Here is a 17,229-nt window from a genome sequence, read left to right as displayed (position 1 = left end):
ACAAAAATGTCACTCGGCCGGGCTCGGTCCCTCGTTTTGTCCGCAGCAACTCCCAGGTAGAGGGACAAAACGAGGAGTTTGACGAGGGAGAAAATATGAGTCCTGTTTCACATTCTTTTTAGTCACGTTTTATTAGTGACACAAGACTTTTTTTCGGCAAGCCGAATGGACAGAGAAAAAAATGAGCTTCGCTCAACAAAAAGGTTCGAGCATGATTTCGGTCACGCGCCCGCCATGGACACATACGGTGTCTCCATGACCCCACAGGAGCGTCGTTGCTCTAGGGCTTTACACTCTTCCGGCACAAAAAATACAATATACGTACAGTGTGCTACCGTAATTGCGGGTAATATGGGGCACAGTGAACTAAAGAAGAGACTGCCTACACTGAAAATCCAAGTCTGAGTTACGGTTTTCCTACGCTTGAAAATCGTTTCACACTTGCAAGCGTGGAACACACGTTAATCACAATAATGCGTGAGACATTTTGGTTCATGGCAAAGAACGGCAGCCGCCAGCCAGGTTGGCTCACGCCACTGCCCCGCAGATGGATTTGCAGTGTACGCACACCCTGCGTCGCGGTGCGTGAGCCGGCCGAGAGTGCTTCCCCGAATCCCCTCCCCTCGTCAAGCGCTAGCACACTGATTCCGAGAGTCGTTTTCTTCGCTCTGTCTCTCTCGCACCCACCCGGGATGCCCCGCGAGTGCGAGAGAGACAGAGCGACGAATGTTTCTCGGAATCAGCGGGCAGTCCAGCCGGGCTCGACCACCGCTGCCGAATGCTTGCTTGTGCGGTGTGCGGTGCGCAGCGCACGCAGTCTGCCTCTACCTGCGGTCAAGTCAAGTCAGCGGAGCGCATCGTCGTCGTGTGCGTGGGTACAAGTGGAAAATGTGCAGTGGGCCAGAAAACCGGTGGAGGCGGTCAAAACTCGCGCGTTTTGACCTCCAGAGTCGCTAGGCAGGATTCGAACCGAACGTGTGGCCCCACCAATGGATTCCTCGTTCAGAGAGCAAACCATTGGTGGGGTCCCGTTCGGCGACTATGGAGCTCCAAACCAGTCCGGGATTTCAACCACCGCCACCAGTATTCTAGGCAAAAAGTCCCAGTTTTGTTCATTTTTTAAAAGTGTTGGTTGACTTTGTGAAACGTATTCTCGAACCCTAACCATATCTATTTTCTTCTCCATTTTCAGTCGGTTTTAATCAGTTCCAACGATGTCTGCCGCGCGACCTCTGAGCCACAGTAAGTGAACAAAAAATAATTAAAGAGTTATTGTGAAACTCATTCGTTGTTTGGCTCGGGATTTCAGAAACTTTCAACACATATCAATAGATTTTTTGTTCGTTTTACCCCATTTTCAGTTAAAGTAATATAGTCTATAAGTCGAAAAATCTACCTCACATGCTTTCAGGAGGGTTTGAAATGTCAAAATTTTAAATGTATATGTTCAATTTTAAGATTTGTTCATTTTTTTTTCTTAAAGCGTTTTGAACTTTAGAGACGTGTGACCCTAACAATGGATTGCTCTCCGAACACTACGGAATCCATCGGTGGGGTCACACGATCGGTTCGAGTCCTGTTTGGCGACTCTGAGGCTCAAAACGCGCCTAGAATTTTGGCCACCTCCACACACCAAATGTTATGAACAATTTGGTACGAGACATCACAGTTTCTGTGCACACGAACTTTTCGTACGATTTTTGTACGAAAAACTGCACAAAACTCCCCATTTTGTGCAAAATTTCGTACAAATTTGTACGAAAAGTTCGTGTGCACAAAAAACTGTGATGTCTCGTACAAAATTTGTACAAAAACATTTAGTGTGCACCGGTCTTCTGGCCCACTGTTCAGTCCTCTTGCTTTTCCAGACGATGCGACGGGCCCTTGCGCCGTGTGCGGCAAATCCGGCCTGCCGTGCGCGCGCTGCCGCGTGCACTACTACTGCAGCAAGGAGCACCAGAAGGAGCACTGGCCGCAGCACAAGCCGGGCTGCGGCAGCATCGGGCTGGTTAACGGTGTGGTGGTGGCCACCAAGTGCATCCCAGCCGGCACCGTCATCATGCGCGAAGTGCCCACGCTCACCTTCCCGTCGTCGCCGTGGACGTACCACGCACTCAAAATTAAGGTATGTACAATGTACTCTGCACAGTGGGCTAAGACCGGCGCAGCAGGCGGCCAAGACGCGCCCAATTTTTTTTTCGAAAATCAGCGGCACATTTATTGCTAATCTTTTTGAGCGACAAGATTTTTTTTGGAACGAATAACTTAATAACTTATTAAACTATAATCTTTTTTAGCGACAAGCTTTTTTTTGGAACAAATAACTTAATTATTTGTTAAACTATAATCTTCTTTAGCGACAAGATTTGTTTTGGAACGAATAACTTGTTAAACTATAGTCGTACAGTATATGCAACCAACGGATAATTTCACAACGACAAACCTGTAATAACATATTAAAAGTTCACCTTCGAAAACAAGTCGTTGACTAACTACAGATGTTGTTAGTCAACGACAAGTTGTGAGTCAAAATAGGATTTTAAAATGTGTGCGACAAATCTTGATTGAGTAGTTTTGTCGCCAACTTTATTTTTCATCTACTTCTAATAATAAAAATCTTCCCATGACTTTGAAGAACAAAATAGATGGTGATTCCAATATTATTCATTTATTTTTATTAAGCAGATAATGGCAAAAGATGTTGTTTCTACGCTATTAATGGTGATAGGAATAATTTTGTTCTTTTACGACAAATAGTTGCTTTCTGAATTCAGTAACATTTGTTTCTCTTTAGTTCATGATGACATTCTCTGTTTTGGACAGACTAAATTTTCACTCATCTGGTTGTTCTATCTGTAAACCCATTTTTTAACAGCGCGTTTTGAGCTCCACAGTCAGGACTCGAACGGAACGAGTGACCCCACGAATGGATTTCTCGTTCGGAGAGCCACTCCATTGGTGGGGTCACACGTTTGGTTCGAGTCCTGTTAAGTGACTCCGGAGCTCAAAACGCGTCCAGGGCTTTGACCGCCTTCACCGGTCTTGTGGGCCGCTGTGTACTGGTTTTCAACGCATGCAACGGCTTTCTTCCAAAATTCTTCCAAAATCCATTTCCACTTTTGTAATAAGAGTCTTGCTTCCCGCAGTGGATGTGTTCAGCGTGCTACGCCAACATGACCTGGATGAAGTCGGCCTACCAGTGCACCCGTTGTGGACTCCCCGTCTGTGACGACCAGTGCAGCCAGTCGACCAATCACCAAGTGGAGTGCCAGATAATGCAGCGCGCCAAGTACAAAGTGTCCGAGGGTAAGTTGGAGTTGGAACCTTCACTACGAACTTAACTGCTTACACTCTAAATATCTTGCGAAGAAATTTACCATGATACCACTTTAAGGTGCAATGTCTCAATCCTATGATCATAGCGTTTGGAATCTCAGATAGATTCCATGATAGATCATGCATAGGCCTAGCTGACTTCCTTCTTTCTGCAATACGTGTAAGACCAGTTGCTCCGGGTTGAGAAAGAAATGCAACCTGTACTTTTTCTTTGCTTTCGCAGTTGACCTTCGTGGCCCTCAGAACTTCTTTTTTGGCGCTGTTGTGGCGACTCTACGCATTGCCGCAGCGTTCCGCGGGAACCCGCTGCTTCAACATTTGGACCGTGAATGGAACTTCGAGATAGAGGGTTACAAGGTAGGAAATTGAGAGACTACTTTGCCCACTAGATTGTGAGGATGTAGTACTGTTTTCGTGATACAAATGCTACACTGCATACATTTTAAAAAAATGGGTATTAACCGAGGAGTTGCCGGAAAAAATGATGCCTGAAGGTTCCTCCGTCATTTCACGGATTGTCTGTAAATTTACGCAGAATCTTCTCGAATTAACAAAGAGGTTCCTTCAGCAACATATTTTTTATTTTTTTAAAAGAAGGTGCCTTTGAGAATTCCGGATATTTACTTTTACAGTGTACAAATGGCTCCGTGTTCTTGATTTTTCAAAATGCTTTGTCGTTGCAGAGGGTGCCTTCCGCGACGAGTATGATCAGAGGCAACCATAAGGCCTGCTCCACAGTAGCCTCCCTGTTGCGCCGGACGGTCAAGGAGTTCTCTGAAGATGACCTGAAACGGGCCGCCCGCATCTCCTTCATGTACGGAGAGGAAATGGAGGGCCCCAGCCCCGAAAGGTTCATTGGCGTCACCAAGCAGGTCAGTCCCCCTTCACTTAAAAAGAAAACATTTATTGGGCTTCACTGTTAAACCAAACGTGGAGAACTTCAAGTGTGGAGTTGCTCACGAGGCCCCCATCTCTTAGTGTGGTGCAAACGTGGACAACTCCACGTTTGAAGTGTGAGACTGCAAACCCTGCACTTCAAAGTGTGGAGACCTACTCCACACCAGGAAGTGTGGAGTTGTCCACGTTTGGTTTCACAGTGGGCCTGCATCAACAGTTTAACAGTTATAATAATTTTAAAAGTATTAACGACTATAACAGGAGGAGGCACAAACGTTACACACACTGGCAACGCAAAGGCGTTAATTTTGTGGCTTATCGGGCGAGGGGTGAATCACTTTCAGCATACGGTTTAAAAGTTTGCGTGAAAGTCAACATAGCATGGCCGTTTCCACACTCTCAGTCTCGTATTGACTTTTTATCTCTTGCCATAAAGTTTTTAGTGCAAACGTAATATGTACTATTTTCTCTTTGGCTTTGCACTATTTTGTTCATTGCATAATGCATTTAGTCCATTAAACCTGACTTTTTGTCACTTGCCATGTACTTTTCAATTTCTAGATGATCTAATGACAATTATATCTTTAAACGATAACAATTGTGCTCAGTTAAAGAGAAAAGAGAGCATTTAATGTTTGCTCGAAAAACGTTATAAGTAAGAGAGAGTCCATAGAGTGCCCGTGGAAAGCGTGATTTTCAAAACACGTTTCTTTCGATTTAATGTTCAACAGTTTGGTAACAGGTTGGTAAGTTTCATTGCATTTGTCTGTCGTAGCGCTACGGGCGGCATCTGTACCTCGGAATGCAGCTCCGGAAGCACAGCTGCTACCCCAACACCGGCGACCGGTGCATGGCGCCAGAGACCGCGGAGCACGTTGTAGTGACAACGAGAAACATCAGTGCTGGCGAATGCATCACTAAAAACCACCAGGTACGCTGCACAGTTAAATACCTGTAATGTACAAAGGTGCCTCAAGAAAAAAAAATGTTGCGGATGGGAACCTGAGGAAATTCCCGAAGACTTTACAGAGGTTCTTCGGTACTCCAGGAATATTCATTGTCACCTCCCGAAAATTCTTCGTGAATTCACAACTTTTTTGTTTCTACAAATTATCTTTGGGCACTTACGAAGTAATTCATGGTAACATTTTGTCTGGAGGCACTTCCGTTTTGAGCTCCAGGGTCGCTAAATATGACTCGAACCGAACGTGTGACCCCACCATAGACTACTCTTCGAACGAGGAATCTATTGGTGGTGTCACACGTTTCGGTTTGAGTACCAATTAGCGACTCTGGAGCTCGAAACGCCGTCCGGTATTTTGACCACCTCCAACGATCTTCTGGCCCATTGCGCGTTTTGCCTTGCTTATTTGAATGTTTTTTCGCAGGGCGTCGACTGGCTGGATGAGACAATGCAGCGGCGCACCCTCATCTTCACTCGCTGGGGGTTCGTCTGCGACTGCGAACGCTGCAGTGACCCTACCGAGATGGGAATGTACGTTGGCTCGCCCTGCTGCGTCGTCTGCGCACGTAAGTACTCTTTTCTCCAGAAAAACTAGCGTCACTCTTGGGCGAGGTATACTTTATCACCCAAATTTGGGCGAAGATTGTTTCCTGGCCCAACTTTGGGTGAGGAAGGCTTCCTCGCCCAAAACTGGGTGACGAAGGGTGTATCAGCTGCCTATATGGCTCCATAGTAGTATGACCCCAATTTGGGTTATAAAGAATTCCTCGCCCAAAATTTTAGTCATGATCATGACTCTTTCATTCTCAGTGTAGCTACTTGAGTACGCTCTTACGCCTCTTTTCGTTGCAAGTAAAAACTACGGAAAGTCCTTACGATTTAAACTCAGCCCCTCTCCGTATTCAACACTACGGAGATCTCCGTCTTTCTGAAAACGGAGATCCTCTGTGATTGTTTTTACTTTTCACGGAGATCTCCGTCTTTCTAAAAACGGTGATCCTCTGTGGTCGTGTTTTCTTTTCGTGGAGATCTCCAAATTTCAAACACAAAACAAAAACAAAAAAAAAACAGGACGCAGATTCTTCGTTGTTTTCTGTTTATCTCTCCCTTGTCCAAGCTGTCGGGACAGTCGTGCTTCATGTTCTTGTTGGGATTTGGTTTGCACAGGAAAGGGTCGGCAGAGCTACTTGGTGCCGGTTGTCAAAGACCACAGCCAGTGGCGCTGTGAGGGTTGCAACAAAAAGATGACCGAAGCCCAGGTCCAGTGCTTAACTCTTGACGTTGAGAAGAAGATGGACAAGCTTCATGGTGAGTATAGAGTCATGAGAAACTTTCAGGAAATGCGCTCTCTGGAATCTTGTCCACAGTGTTCCAATGCACACTCCTTTCTTACCACATTGGTGCAACTGTAGATTCGACAAATGGTCTAGATATTTTCTTCGAAAAGTCTCCGTGATCAATGTTTTCCGTGCACTCCCAGACTCGCCATTGACTTATAGAACGTGATATTGACGTTTTGTGCGTAGCACCTTTGGTAATCTATGCAACAGTGATACGTTCCTTTCCCTTATGTAGTTTTTATTTACATTTTTGTTAGAACTTATTCACAAAAAAAATCCCAAATTATTTTATGCAGTAAATTGTACGTATCTAAGAAGAAATCACACTGTTAAAAAAAGTGCTGTAAATTAACAGCACTTATGCTGTTAAGTTTGATAGCAGCACGACTTGTTTTAATACAAGCATGTTGTAGCCCTCGGTGCTGTTTTCTGACAGTTCGATTGTTTTAAAACAATATTTCTTTGGAGTCTTGGATGAAGTCTTCGCTACATTTGTGTTGATCTCATCGTGTTGTTATTAAACAAGACCCCTGTAACCAGACAACAACATACGTTTTAAGATTGCAAAAGGCTGTTTCTAAACATGAAACCTGTTCAACGACAACACAACTGTTTTGAATCACGATAACATTATTGTTACTTGACAAGGAAGTCGTTTTGAAACGAAAGTGTTGTTTCTGGATGGGTTTCCCGTTTATACACAAAACAAGACTGTTGTTATTAAACAGCATTGCTGTAGGTGATTGTGTTGTAATATTACAGTGGATTTTTAACAGTGCACCACACATTATTGTTGCAGGCAACAGTATCTGGTTACTTACGGTAAAGTCAGAGGCTGAGAGTGAGACCATAAAACGTACCTCCAACCACCCGACCACAGAAAGTCCAAAATCTAGTTACATGTGAAAGTTCATTAGTGAACGAAAGTTCCTCAGTGGAACGCAATTCTTTCGCAGTCCGGTCTTTTCATCTCTGTAAGGTCGGGCAAAGGTTTCCGCACGTCAAAAACGGTTCCTGGCTTTCGCAGGTACTTCCCTGACCAGCGCCATGTCCTTACTTCAGGGTACCTGTGAAAAACCAGGAACCGTTGTTGCCGCTCTGCAAACTCAAGGGTGTGCCAGGCATGCACTTCTTGCTTGGTGGTGCATAGCTGCAGGCACACACTTCTTTGCTGCATGCCTGAGGCACACACTTGCTTGTATGCATGCATTAGCGACGGTAAGTGTGTGCCTGCAGGCATGCACCAAGAAGTGAGTGCCTGCAGGCATGCACCAAGAAGTGCATGCCTGGCACACACTTGAGTTTGCAGAGCGTGCTCGGTCGGATCAGTTCTAAGTCTGGTCTACACTGGTAAAACTAAAGCGTAGTTGTACGCTTCATTCAAGCGTACAACCACGCTTCAAGACTGTACGCCCTTCTTGAAGCGTACAACTACGCTTCAAGGCAATTCCCCCACGCACTTAGATAGGAAGAAAGGAGCGCATGAACTCTTGTACGCTTGAAGAAGGACGTACTGGCTGTACGCGTCACGAAGGGCGTAATAGTACGCCTTAGTTTTACCAGTGTACCCGCGTAACATTATTGGTTAGTGCGATTGCTAATGAACTCTTTGGACAGGATCTCCACCGGACAAGTTACTCAAGTTCATCGCTAGTCAGCTGCACCCTCGAGGCCCGCTGCACCCCACGCATGGACTCGTGCTGCGCGCCAAAGATTACATCAGGGCCTACATCTACGAGAACAGAGCCGACGAATACGCTTCCGAGTGTAAGTTGAGGTCTCACTCTACAAATCGAAGAGTGTACATTGTATGCTCTAACTGGAGCATGCCTGCAAGCACGCTCTAGCTAGCGCATGCCTGCCAAGCATGCACTTACTAGTGCATACATGCCAGTGCGTAAACACGCTTCCTGATGCAGGCAACTCCCAATCCCTCCCCTCATGCACTAGATGCATGCTTCAGTTATCGTGTACATGGCATGAATGCACTAGTAAGTGCATGCTTGGCAGGCATGCGCTAGCTAGAGCGTGCTTGCAGGCATGCTCCAGTTAGAGCATACAATGCACGCTCTTCGATATGTAGAGCACGGACATATCTGATATGATAATTGGTTTCATAAAATGAGAAACGATAAAAAGGCTAAAATGTGATTCCTTCAAATTATTGCAGCTGAAATCGACACTTGGGAGGTGGTCATCCGCGACCTGCTACGAGCCATGGACCGACTGCTCCCCGGAACCAGCGAGGCGCGTATCATGGCGCTGCTCGAGCTGCGGCGGCTTGTCCTTGGACGCGTGCGGCTATATTGCAGCGACATCCTACTCACCGCCTTGGGAGATTTCAAAGATGTGTGCCCCGAGGTGAGTGTCACTTAGCCCAAAGATCACCACACCTCAGTGGGCCAGAAGACCGGTGGAGGCGGTCGAAATCGCGGACGCGTTTTGAATTCTTGAGTCGCTAAATGGGACTCAAACCGAACGTGTGACCCCAACTGTGGATTGCTCTTCGAACGAGGAATCCAGCCGGCTTTGAAAATCATCTATCGGCGTGACTTCGTGCCGCTGCAGGGGCGTGAATTAAGTGTCACGCCAATAAGCGGCATGATAGAAAAGTCACGCCAAAGATCGGCGTGACTCAAAAATTCACGCCAATTTTTGGTGTGAATTTCTTGATATGACGCTTTTTGACGCTTTTTGGCGTAACTTTTCTCATAAAACGCGTTGTCATTCAGGCCAAATAAGGGCGTGACTCACATGTCACGCCGTTCATCGGCGTGAGTTTCGTGTCCCGCCAATTTTTGGCGTGACTTTTTGTCACGCCATAATTTGGCCACGTGTCCGACCATTACGTTTTTCAGTGGGAATCCATGATGAAATATCTATATTCTAAAACAGTGCGAGGTTATATCCTGACGGACGCGTACCCCTTTTCTGTTCATGTGATTGGAAACCGAATGAATAATTAACTTGAATATGATAATTAGTAGTTCTTACACTGCAGGAAATAACCACAACAAAAGTACACAAATTTCTGGCAAATTTTTTATCAGGAATTTAGTGTACTTTTCAAGTACAGCAATTGTTGTACAAAGTACAATGGAACCGGCATGACGAGTGCTATACAGTCCAGGGCTCGTTGTGGTTTGTACAATTCTCGTTGTATTTTCTACAATCCCTGTTGTACTTTTATTATACAGTTTTTGTTGTACTATTGTTGTACTATCCATACTTTTTCTTGCAGTGTAGTTTCATCTCTGTAGAAATAAAAGCACCGTTTTTCCGAGCACCCTGTCGTGAGAACCTTATTATCGATAACGCCGAGGAAAAGTCTCAAGTTTCCATTTGAACTTTGTTTCAGATTATGGATCCGTCATTTTGGAAGGATAGGGAGGCCGTGCTGGAGGTGAACAAGGAGCTTTGTCGATACCACTTCAACCGAGACGAAGATGAGCCGAAGCGATCTCTGATTAATGATCCTTTCGGTGGCAGGTAGATCCATAGAGACTGTGAGTGGAAAGGCCTCTGTCTCTGTCGCATGTAACAATGTTGTCAAAGTCCGTGTATTTTCATTTTAAGAATTGAAATGAATTTTTTCAAACCTATCAAGAGTAGATTTTATTCTTCTTTTCCTCGCATTAGTGGACATAATTGCAAGCATTGTAACTCGCATTGTAAATTAAGATCTAAAATTTTTGTCAATCAAAACAATTTTGAAGAATTTTATTATGAGTCATGTCAGCCTAAAACGTCCACCCCTCTCAACATCTTTCTTGACCCAACTGCGTCATTTCCTGAAGAACTGTTTAAAGGAGTACGCTTTCCAATCGACGGAAAGATTCAGCGGTAGTCCAAGGTCATTTAATTTCATTTCATTTCGTTCTGGGTTTGACATTGTTTTGAAGGGCGTGGGTAGCGAAAATGGTAGCCGTTTTGACCCCGAGGTTCAAATCCCGTCGGGGAAAATGCGAACAAAAATTTCGCGCGTATTTGAAATGTACGGCGCGGGTAAAAGTTGCCGATTGGTATCGACACTTCTACTGTCACTTCCAAATAGCATGACCATCATCAACGCTGTTCCGCTGTCGAATTATTTGTGCCTCTGGCAGACGTCCGTCCCAGGCTCGGACTGGCCAGGGCAGATAGGCAGAAAAATCTGCCGGGGCCCTCGGCCGGTCGGGGCCCCACAGACTGGGTGCGGACCAAGGAACCGAACTATCGATATTAAATGTTCTACATACACCTCAGTACAATACTAGAATATAAGAACAAACAAAGTTATCGACTAAAGTTAAGCTAATTAAAACTAGGTTAAGGAGTTTGCTACGTATCTCAAGAATTGTTTGAACCACTCATATTTATAAATGTTGAAAATCATGTAGCAATTTTGATTGACAAAGATGTAATTATTCTGCAACTTCTGCTGAATTGACCAGGTTACTTCTCTAAGATGTCTGCATGAAAATATTTTCAATATTTTAAACGAAGTGTGTCTCTCTGAAGTTCAATACCCATTTTAACGCACCAAAAATTCCGGGGGGGGGTAGAAACATTCATATGATGATCGGGGGCCTTTTGCGGCCTTTTCCGCCGGGGCCTTTTGGGGGCCAGTCCGAGCCTGGTCCGTCCACACACGTCAAGAGCCAACCCTCCAGTACGACCAACATGAGCCGAGCCACGCAGCGCGCCTCATTGTCGCCGATGTCTACAGTTAAAGAGTTTTATTAATATTAATGAACAGAAGTTAGCCCTTTCCGGTGTGGCGACGAAGTGAACGATTATGCACAGTGAGCACAGTGAGCCAGAAGACCGGTGGAGGCGGCCAAAATCCCGGACGCGTTTTGAGCTCCAGAGTCGCTAAATGGAACTCGTGCGTAACAAGTGACCCCACCAATAGATTCCTCGTTCGGAGACCAATCCGTTGGTGGGGTCACACGTTCGGTTCGAGTCCCATTTAGCGACTGTGGAGCTCAAAACGCGTCTCGAGTTTCGACCGCCTCCGCAGGTCTTCTGGCCCACTGTGCGATGTCCATTCTGTTACGGCCGAGTGACTTTCTCGCTGATGTCCAGCACCCAACGGAGACATCCACGCGGCGTCTTTGAGCGTGTCCTCAAGTTGTACGCCATCTGTCGGACTCGGAAACGGCCGTAGGGGAGGGCGGGGAAGCCTGGGTGCGTGTCGAAGCGAGTAGGCACTTCGTTGAATGGGTAAGTGTTCTGCGGAGGGCCCGCGGGCCCGACAAGAGCGAAGACGAAACCATGATGAGAGGACCCTGACAAAGAATAATCGCTTGGCAGGGCGTCCTGCCCAGAACAGAATCAAACTGGGATTGTGGTTTCTTTCGGGAATACGGACACTAAAAAATCATTGCGGAGTATTCTTCGGCATCTTTGCGAACTCTCTTACGAGCAATTTTCTTTGCAATGCCGAGTATTACTTTGCAGCAACTTGCAAAGAAAATGCTTTGCAACGTTACTAACCAATGCTTCGCAACGTTGCAAAGGTCTTTCTTCGCAATTAACGAACTATTTCTTTGCAATGCGAAGAAAAAGGTTCGCAAGGGAGCTCGTAATACTAAGCCGGAGAATACTTCGTACTGCGAAGCACCTTTCTAAGAGTCAACTGCCGAAAATCCGTGGGAGCGGGGTGTCTTCTAGCGAACTTCTGATGGTAGTCAGCGAGGTAGCGGCGTCATGAACAAAAGCTGAAACCCAGTGAGAATGAAAGAGTCCTCCACTCGCCCTAAATTTATTGGGTAACGCAGCGATCGGCACAAAATTTGGGTGACTGAGCCAGCGGTGACCACAATATCTGGGCCAGTCATAGAGACGTCGCCCAAGATTTGGGTAACGCCTCCACGACGCACGTGATGTCCCATCTTCTTCGGGGCACACACATGACCCAATGTCGGCATTTAGGTCCTCCGGTCATCGTTTGAGCCCGGAAGGACGTCAGTCTGCGAGGACCTTTCACGACAATGCTCGTCGATGCGGGCGTTACCCAGAATTCTGGGCGCCAAACGCCTGTAACCCAATGTTTGGGTAATGAATTTTCGTGCACCCAAAATTGGACAACTTGGAAGCTGCATCGCCCATTTACAAGGTATGGTGTGACTGCCATTACATTCTCAGTGAAGTCGCGTTGTAAAGGGTTTTGGACTTATGCGATCGGGGAACCTACGAAAGTATACCCAAATGAGTGACAAAATAAGATAAAGTGCGCTCTTCCGAATGACGTTTTGTTTCGCTAGGCCTCAAGTTGGCAAAGAGCCAACTTTGTTGAATCCTCGAAAACGCTTACTTTTGAGGGCCTTGAACCCTCGCCAAACCAAGATTCGTGGTCACAATGCGCTCCCGAGGGGTTTTCGGCTCGGACTTTTCGTAGATGAAAGAAACCAGCAAACGGCGTTTTGGTTCAGTTCTAAGCAGATGCCCATAGCCAAGTGTAGTTTTTCCTTTAGCTTCTTGTTATGAAACTGGGAACAATGATAACAACGTATTGTCTTATGTTTCTTTGAAAATGTTGGCTGATGGCCAATTTACGAGGTACGGACAAAACTGTCATCAGAACAATTTAAAAAACCAGTAAATAATGTGAAAAGCCTCCACCCCCTAAAAAAATCATAATAAAACTAATAGTTTTACTTACGTCGCGGATGGGGCACTTGTAAGGAATGGCAGGGCTGTGCTTTCGTATAAGATCTTTGAATGCCACAACGTACGTGGCCATTATGTAGCAGAGTTCCCCAAGATTCACTTGGAAGTAATTTTCCCTCCAGCCAGACACGGAGTCCCACTTCGCGAAGAGGAACAACAGCTGAAATATCGTCGATGCATTAAAAACGTGTCGTTCAATGGTTTGCAGCCATTTGAGCGCCGTGAACAGGGAACAGAAATGAGTTCTTTTCATTGAGGCAAACATTTGCACCTCGACAACCATGCTCTTTCGGATGCGTAGGTGCAAGAGCATTACTCAGGACATTCTGCCTGCAAAACGCTAGCAAACGCGAAAACAAAAAAGAAATAAAAAAAAAATTGGGGTAATTTTGGGACACTGGTTGAGAGTAGAACAGCTGTTTCCAGGACAAGATTCGACACTTTGGAAAACTCGCATACTCGCTATTGACTATCAGTACATGGTATTGACATTTTGTCCGTAGCATCTCTAGTAACTTGTGCAACAATAATACGTACTTTTCGCTTTTGTAATCATTATTTACATATTTCTTGGTACTCATTGACAAAAAAATTTCCTAATGTAAACTGTGCGCATCTAAGAGGAAATTGTTGCATATTATTGTTGTAGGCAATAAGTACCTGGTTACTGATACTCATGCTACACCAAATAGGGTGTTTTAGTCGTGAAAATGTTTGTTACGGCAAAAGGTCTAAACAATCAACAGTGTCCAGGAAACAGCTGTTCTACTTTTAGACTGCACTCTCAGACTCGTATTGACTTTTTTCTCTCCATTATTGCTTTTTGTCCTTTGCTTACGTAGTTTTGTAAGCAGCAATAATATGTAGTATTTACTTTGTAACCATGTACAATACTGTTCCCTATGAAGACTAAATAGTCATCAATTATTGACTATTTGTGAAGTCAATTGCGTATTGGCTCTTTGTCAATGGTAGCAAATTGACTTGAAGTCAATATAACGAACGAAATCTTACATGGATATTGCGGAAATGGTACTTTTATTGCTGTGTAAGATTCTCTTTAATAAAGGACAAAAAGTCAATAACAGTCTGAGAGTGCGTCACAAAACTACCCCCATTTGACCTTACGGTAAGTTTGGCAGCGTACCACCAGTACCGAATGTCAAGGGTTTGTTTTTAATTCGGATAGAGCGAGTTATTATTCCGTGACAGTAGTCGTGCCTACCGATGTATTTCCTGGCATCCCTATCCCATTTTTTAAAGTCATGTTTCCTGTGACAAGACTGTCTTTGCAGCCTCGGCGGTGGTGAAACCTCAGAGGAAGAACAATATCGTCTCCAGTAATACCGACCTCCTCTTTGGAACATAGGCCTCCCGAAACCACAGTCAGGTAATACGGACCCTGCTAGAGACAAGAAATTAAATAACAGAACAGCTTGTCACGCACAGTGGGCCAGAAGACCGGCGCCCGCGGCCAAAATTCCAGACGCCTTTCGAGCTCACGAGTCGCCAAGACTCGAACCGAGCCTGTGACCCCACCAATGAATTCCTCGTTCGGAGACCAATCCATTGGTGTGGTCACACGTTCGGTTCAAGTCCCATTTAGCGACTCTGGAGCTCAAATCGCGTCCGGAATATTGACCGCCTCTACCCAAAGGAGTACAGGAAAGCAAACTTGATGTCACTACGAGCTCAAAATGAGAGAAAAGGTCACAGCTACTCTTCAAACTCAAGTGTGTACTGAGTATGCATCTACAGATGCATACTTATAAGTACACACCCACAGATGCATACCTAGCTGAGTACACATCTACAGATGCATGCCTGTTAAGTATGCATCTATCTGTAGGTGCATACGTGGCAAGTAAGCATTAGTAGGTGTGTACTTTGCCACCATATAAATGCCCAGTATCAAGTACACATCTACAGATGCATGCATTAGATGTGTACTCAGCCAAGTATGCATCTGTAGATGTGTACTCAGCTAGGTATGCATCTGTAGGTGTGTACTTATTAGTATGCATAAGTATGCATCTGTAGATGCATACTGAGTACACACTTCAGTTTGTAGAGTAGGTACCATTTGGGGTCATTATGATTTTGATTTAGCTCAAAATGACCTCTACTGTGACTAAGTCTTCTCCCTCGGGCACCAGTCCTTCTGGCCCACTGTTAACCGGGCCATGTGTCTGATGCAAGTGGCGACGCACACCGCGAATTTACAGTGCGCTGGATGGTACGAGCTGAAAAGCTGCGCCACGACAAGGATTGGTATTACTACTTTGTTCTTCTCAGATGTTGCCATGGCTTTCGGTATGGCACATGTCGGTTTGGGCTAAATGACTCTCCGCCCACAACTTCCACCGATCGCACGTGGCCCCTCTGAAGCTAATGGCACGACGCTCCGTGCATCGTTTTCGTGCCCTGGAAATCAGGCTTCGAATCTGATGGCCGCGCGTCCACACGAAACTCCCGAAAAAAGCAGCGTCAAAACGCTAACGTGGAAACCGATTACATGGGCTTGTTCAGGCCAGCAGCCAACACACCAAATTACAATGCGGGAAAAAGGTACGTAAAATTCTGTTAATTTTTTTGGCAAGATTCTCCGTAGGCTCCTGCAGTTATCATACGTATGACGTACAATACTCTCCGTACACTCTAACAAAAATGTCCTGTAAATGCCGTTAATTTATTACCAGTTTTCACTGTAGGTCAATTCACGGCGTTTGCTGTGAACTAGTTCACGGCATTCACTGTGATCTCGGTTACAGTGTTCACTGTGACCTGGTCCCCAGTAAACACTGTGAGTTTGACGCCGCTGAGCACCGAAGTACTGCAAATCAGGCTCCAATTCACGGCGTTTACTGTGGCCAGATCACAGTGAACACTGTAACCGAGATCACAGTGAATGCCGTGAACTAGTTCACAGCAAACGCCGTGAATTGCATAACAGCAAACATTGGTAATAAATTGACGGCGTTGAGAGGACATTTTTTGTAGAGTGTAGGACCGTTCAGTCTTGTCCGTAGGACCTGGAAGACTGTACGCTCGTGCACTCTCACTCCAGGAACGTGACATCACGTTAAAACGAATGTTTCAAAATGTCGCGTTCCTTTGAGCAACGCGCCGCATTCCTGGAGAGTTTAAATAATTCAATTGATCTTTGTTAGGGGAACAATCAAATTCATGTAGAGTACCGGTAAGAAGTTTCGGGGATACACAGTTTAAGGCTGAAAGTCCAACTTTCCTTTACCAAATGGTTACAATTACGTTTAACCGTTCCGCCCGATTTACTTACATTTTACCTTTCCTTCTGAGTACCTTTATGAGCTGAAAGAACGGTTATTTATATTACCGATCGTACCAAATACGTTCTGAGAGGCACTGTGAAAAAAGTACGGAAAAAGTACGGAACGTGTCTTGTCAATTTTTTACCTGGACCGTCCGCACCTTGCCAACCACGGAAAGTTCTTTACATGTTTTCCGTGCCAGTTTACATGATATCCTTATGGAGACCACAGAGAACCAGTACGGAAGGTCCGTACATTTTCCGTACCAAACCACGGAATTTTTTGCAGTGGGTTTCGAAGTCTGGTCCATCACTTTCGGAGCTTGACTCCTGCAAAACAGTTAAACCTCCAAAGTGGCAAAAGCGCTCCAAGGGAGAAATCTTCTATCGATTAGTAATATTACAAACGAAAAATTGAGAGTACATCATGAATGTTAAAAACTAAATGACGGTCAAAATCGAAAGACGAGAAAAAAAGACGAAGAAAGAGCAATCATACCAAAACCCGTACGACGCTTTTTGATAAAAATCAAATCTGAATCGTCTCTGTCGAGGGGGTTAACACTTCAAGAATTCATGTACAGAGTACTCGATTACGCAGTATTACGGGGATATCACACGTTTATGACGGCATTAAAATGCCAAAATTTGACACATTTGACCCAAAAATGGTACTACAATTATGTGTGTAAACGGTGTCACGCGCCGATTTACCCACTCGATCTCTGTTTTCACTCTTTTGTTGCTGA

General features: G+C 45.2%; 2 protein-coding genes across 7 annotated transcripts; one reads left to right on the top strand and one right to left on the bottom strand.

Annotated features, from left to right (window-relative positions):
- The first annotated feature begins 64 nt into the window (after positions 1-64).
- On the top strand, positions 65-10,143 carry LOC117647998 (SET domain-containing protein SmydA-8-like). Of its 5 annotated transcripts, none has more exons than XM_034390066.1 (12): positions 65-203; positions 1,193-1,242; positions 1,869-2,125; positions 3,147-3,306; positions 3,560-3,693; positions 4,020-4,208; positions 5,009-5,164; positions 5,622-5,763; positions 6,365-6,505; positions 8,155-8,304; positions 8,708-8,898; positions 9,896-10,143. In XM_034390066.1, exons 2-12 carry the CDS (start codon positions 1,215-1,217, stop codon positions 10,028-10,030), a joined length of 1,683 nt encoding a protein of 560 aa, XP_034245957.1. In that variant the 5' UTR covers positions 65-203; positions 1,193-1,214; the 3' UTR covers positions 10,031-10,143. The 5 variants fall into 5 exon arrangements, with proteins under 5 accessions (XP_034245957.1, XP_034245956.1, XP_034245951.1 ...); XM_034390065.1 differs by having other exon boundaries at positions 65-477; XM_034390060.1 differs by having other exon boundaries at positions 65-867.
- A 1,378-nt stretch (positions 10,144-11,521) lies between these two features.
- On the bottom strand, positions 11,522-15,731 carry LOC117648250. 2 transcript variants are annotated; one of them, XM_034390652.1, is made up of 4 exons: positions 15,404-15,731; positions 14,417-14,593; positions 13,184-13,351; positions 11,522-11,838 (listed from the first exon to the last, which is right to left on the bottom strand). In XM_034390652.1, the coding sequence occupies exons 1-4, from the start codon at positions 15,494-15,496 to the stop codon at positions 11,572-11,574; spliced, it is 705 nt and encodes a 234-aa protein (XP_034246543.1). In that variant the 5' UTR covers positions 15,497-15,731; the 3' UTR covers positions 11,522-11,571. The 2 variants fall into 2 exon arrangements, with proteins under 2 accessions (XP_034246543.1, XP_034246544.1); XM_034390653.1 differs by having other exon boundaries at positions 11,522-11,751.
- Positions 15,732-17,229: the final 1,498 nt, after the last annotated feature.

Source organism: Thrips palmi, unplaced genomic scaffold (assembly GCF_012932325.1).
Source record: "Thrips palmi isolate BJ-2018 unplaced genomic scaffold, TpBJ-2018v1 HiC_scaffold_3, whole genome shotgun sequence".
NCBI classification, from domain to species: Eukaryota; Metazoa; Arthropoda; class Insecta; order Thysanoptera; family Thripidae; genus Thrips; species Thrips palmi.
Note: the sequence above shows the minus strand (reverse complement) of the source record. Positions and strands in the feature narration are given on the sequence as shown.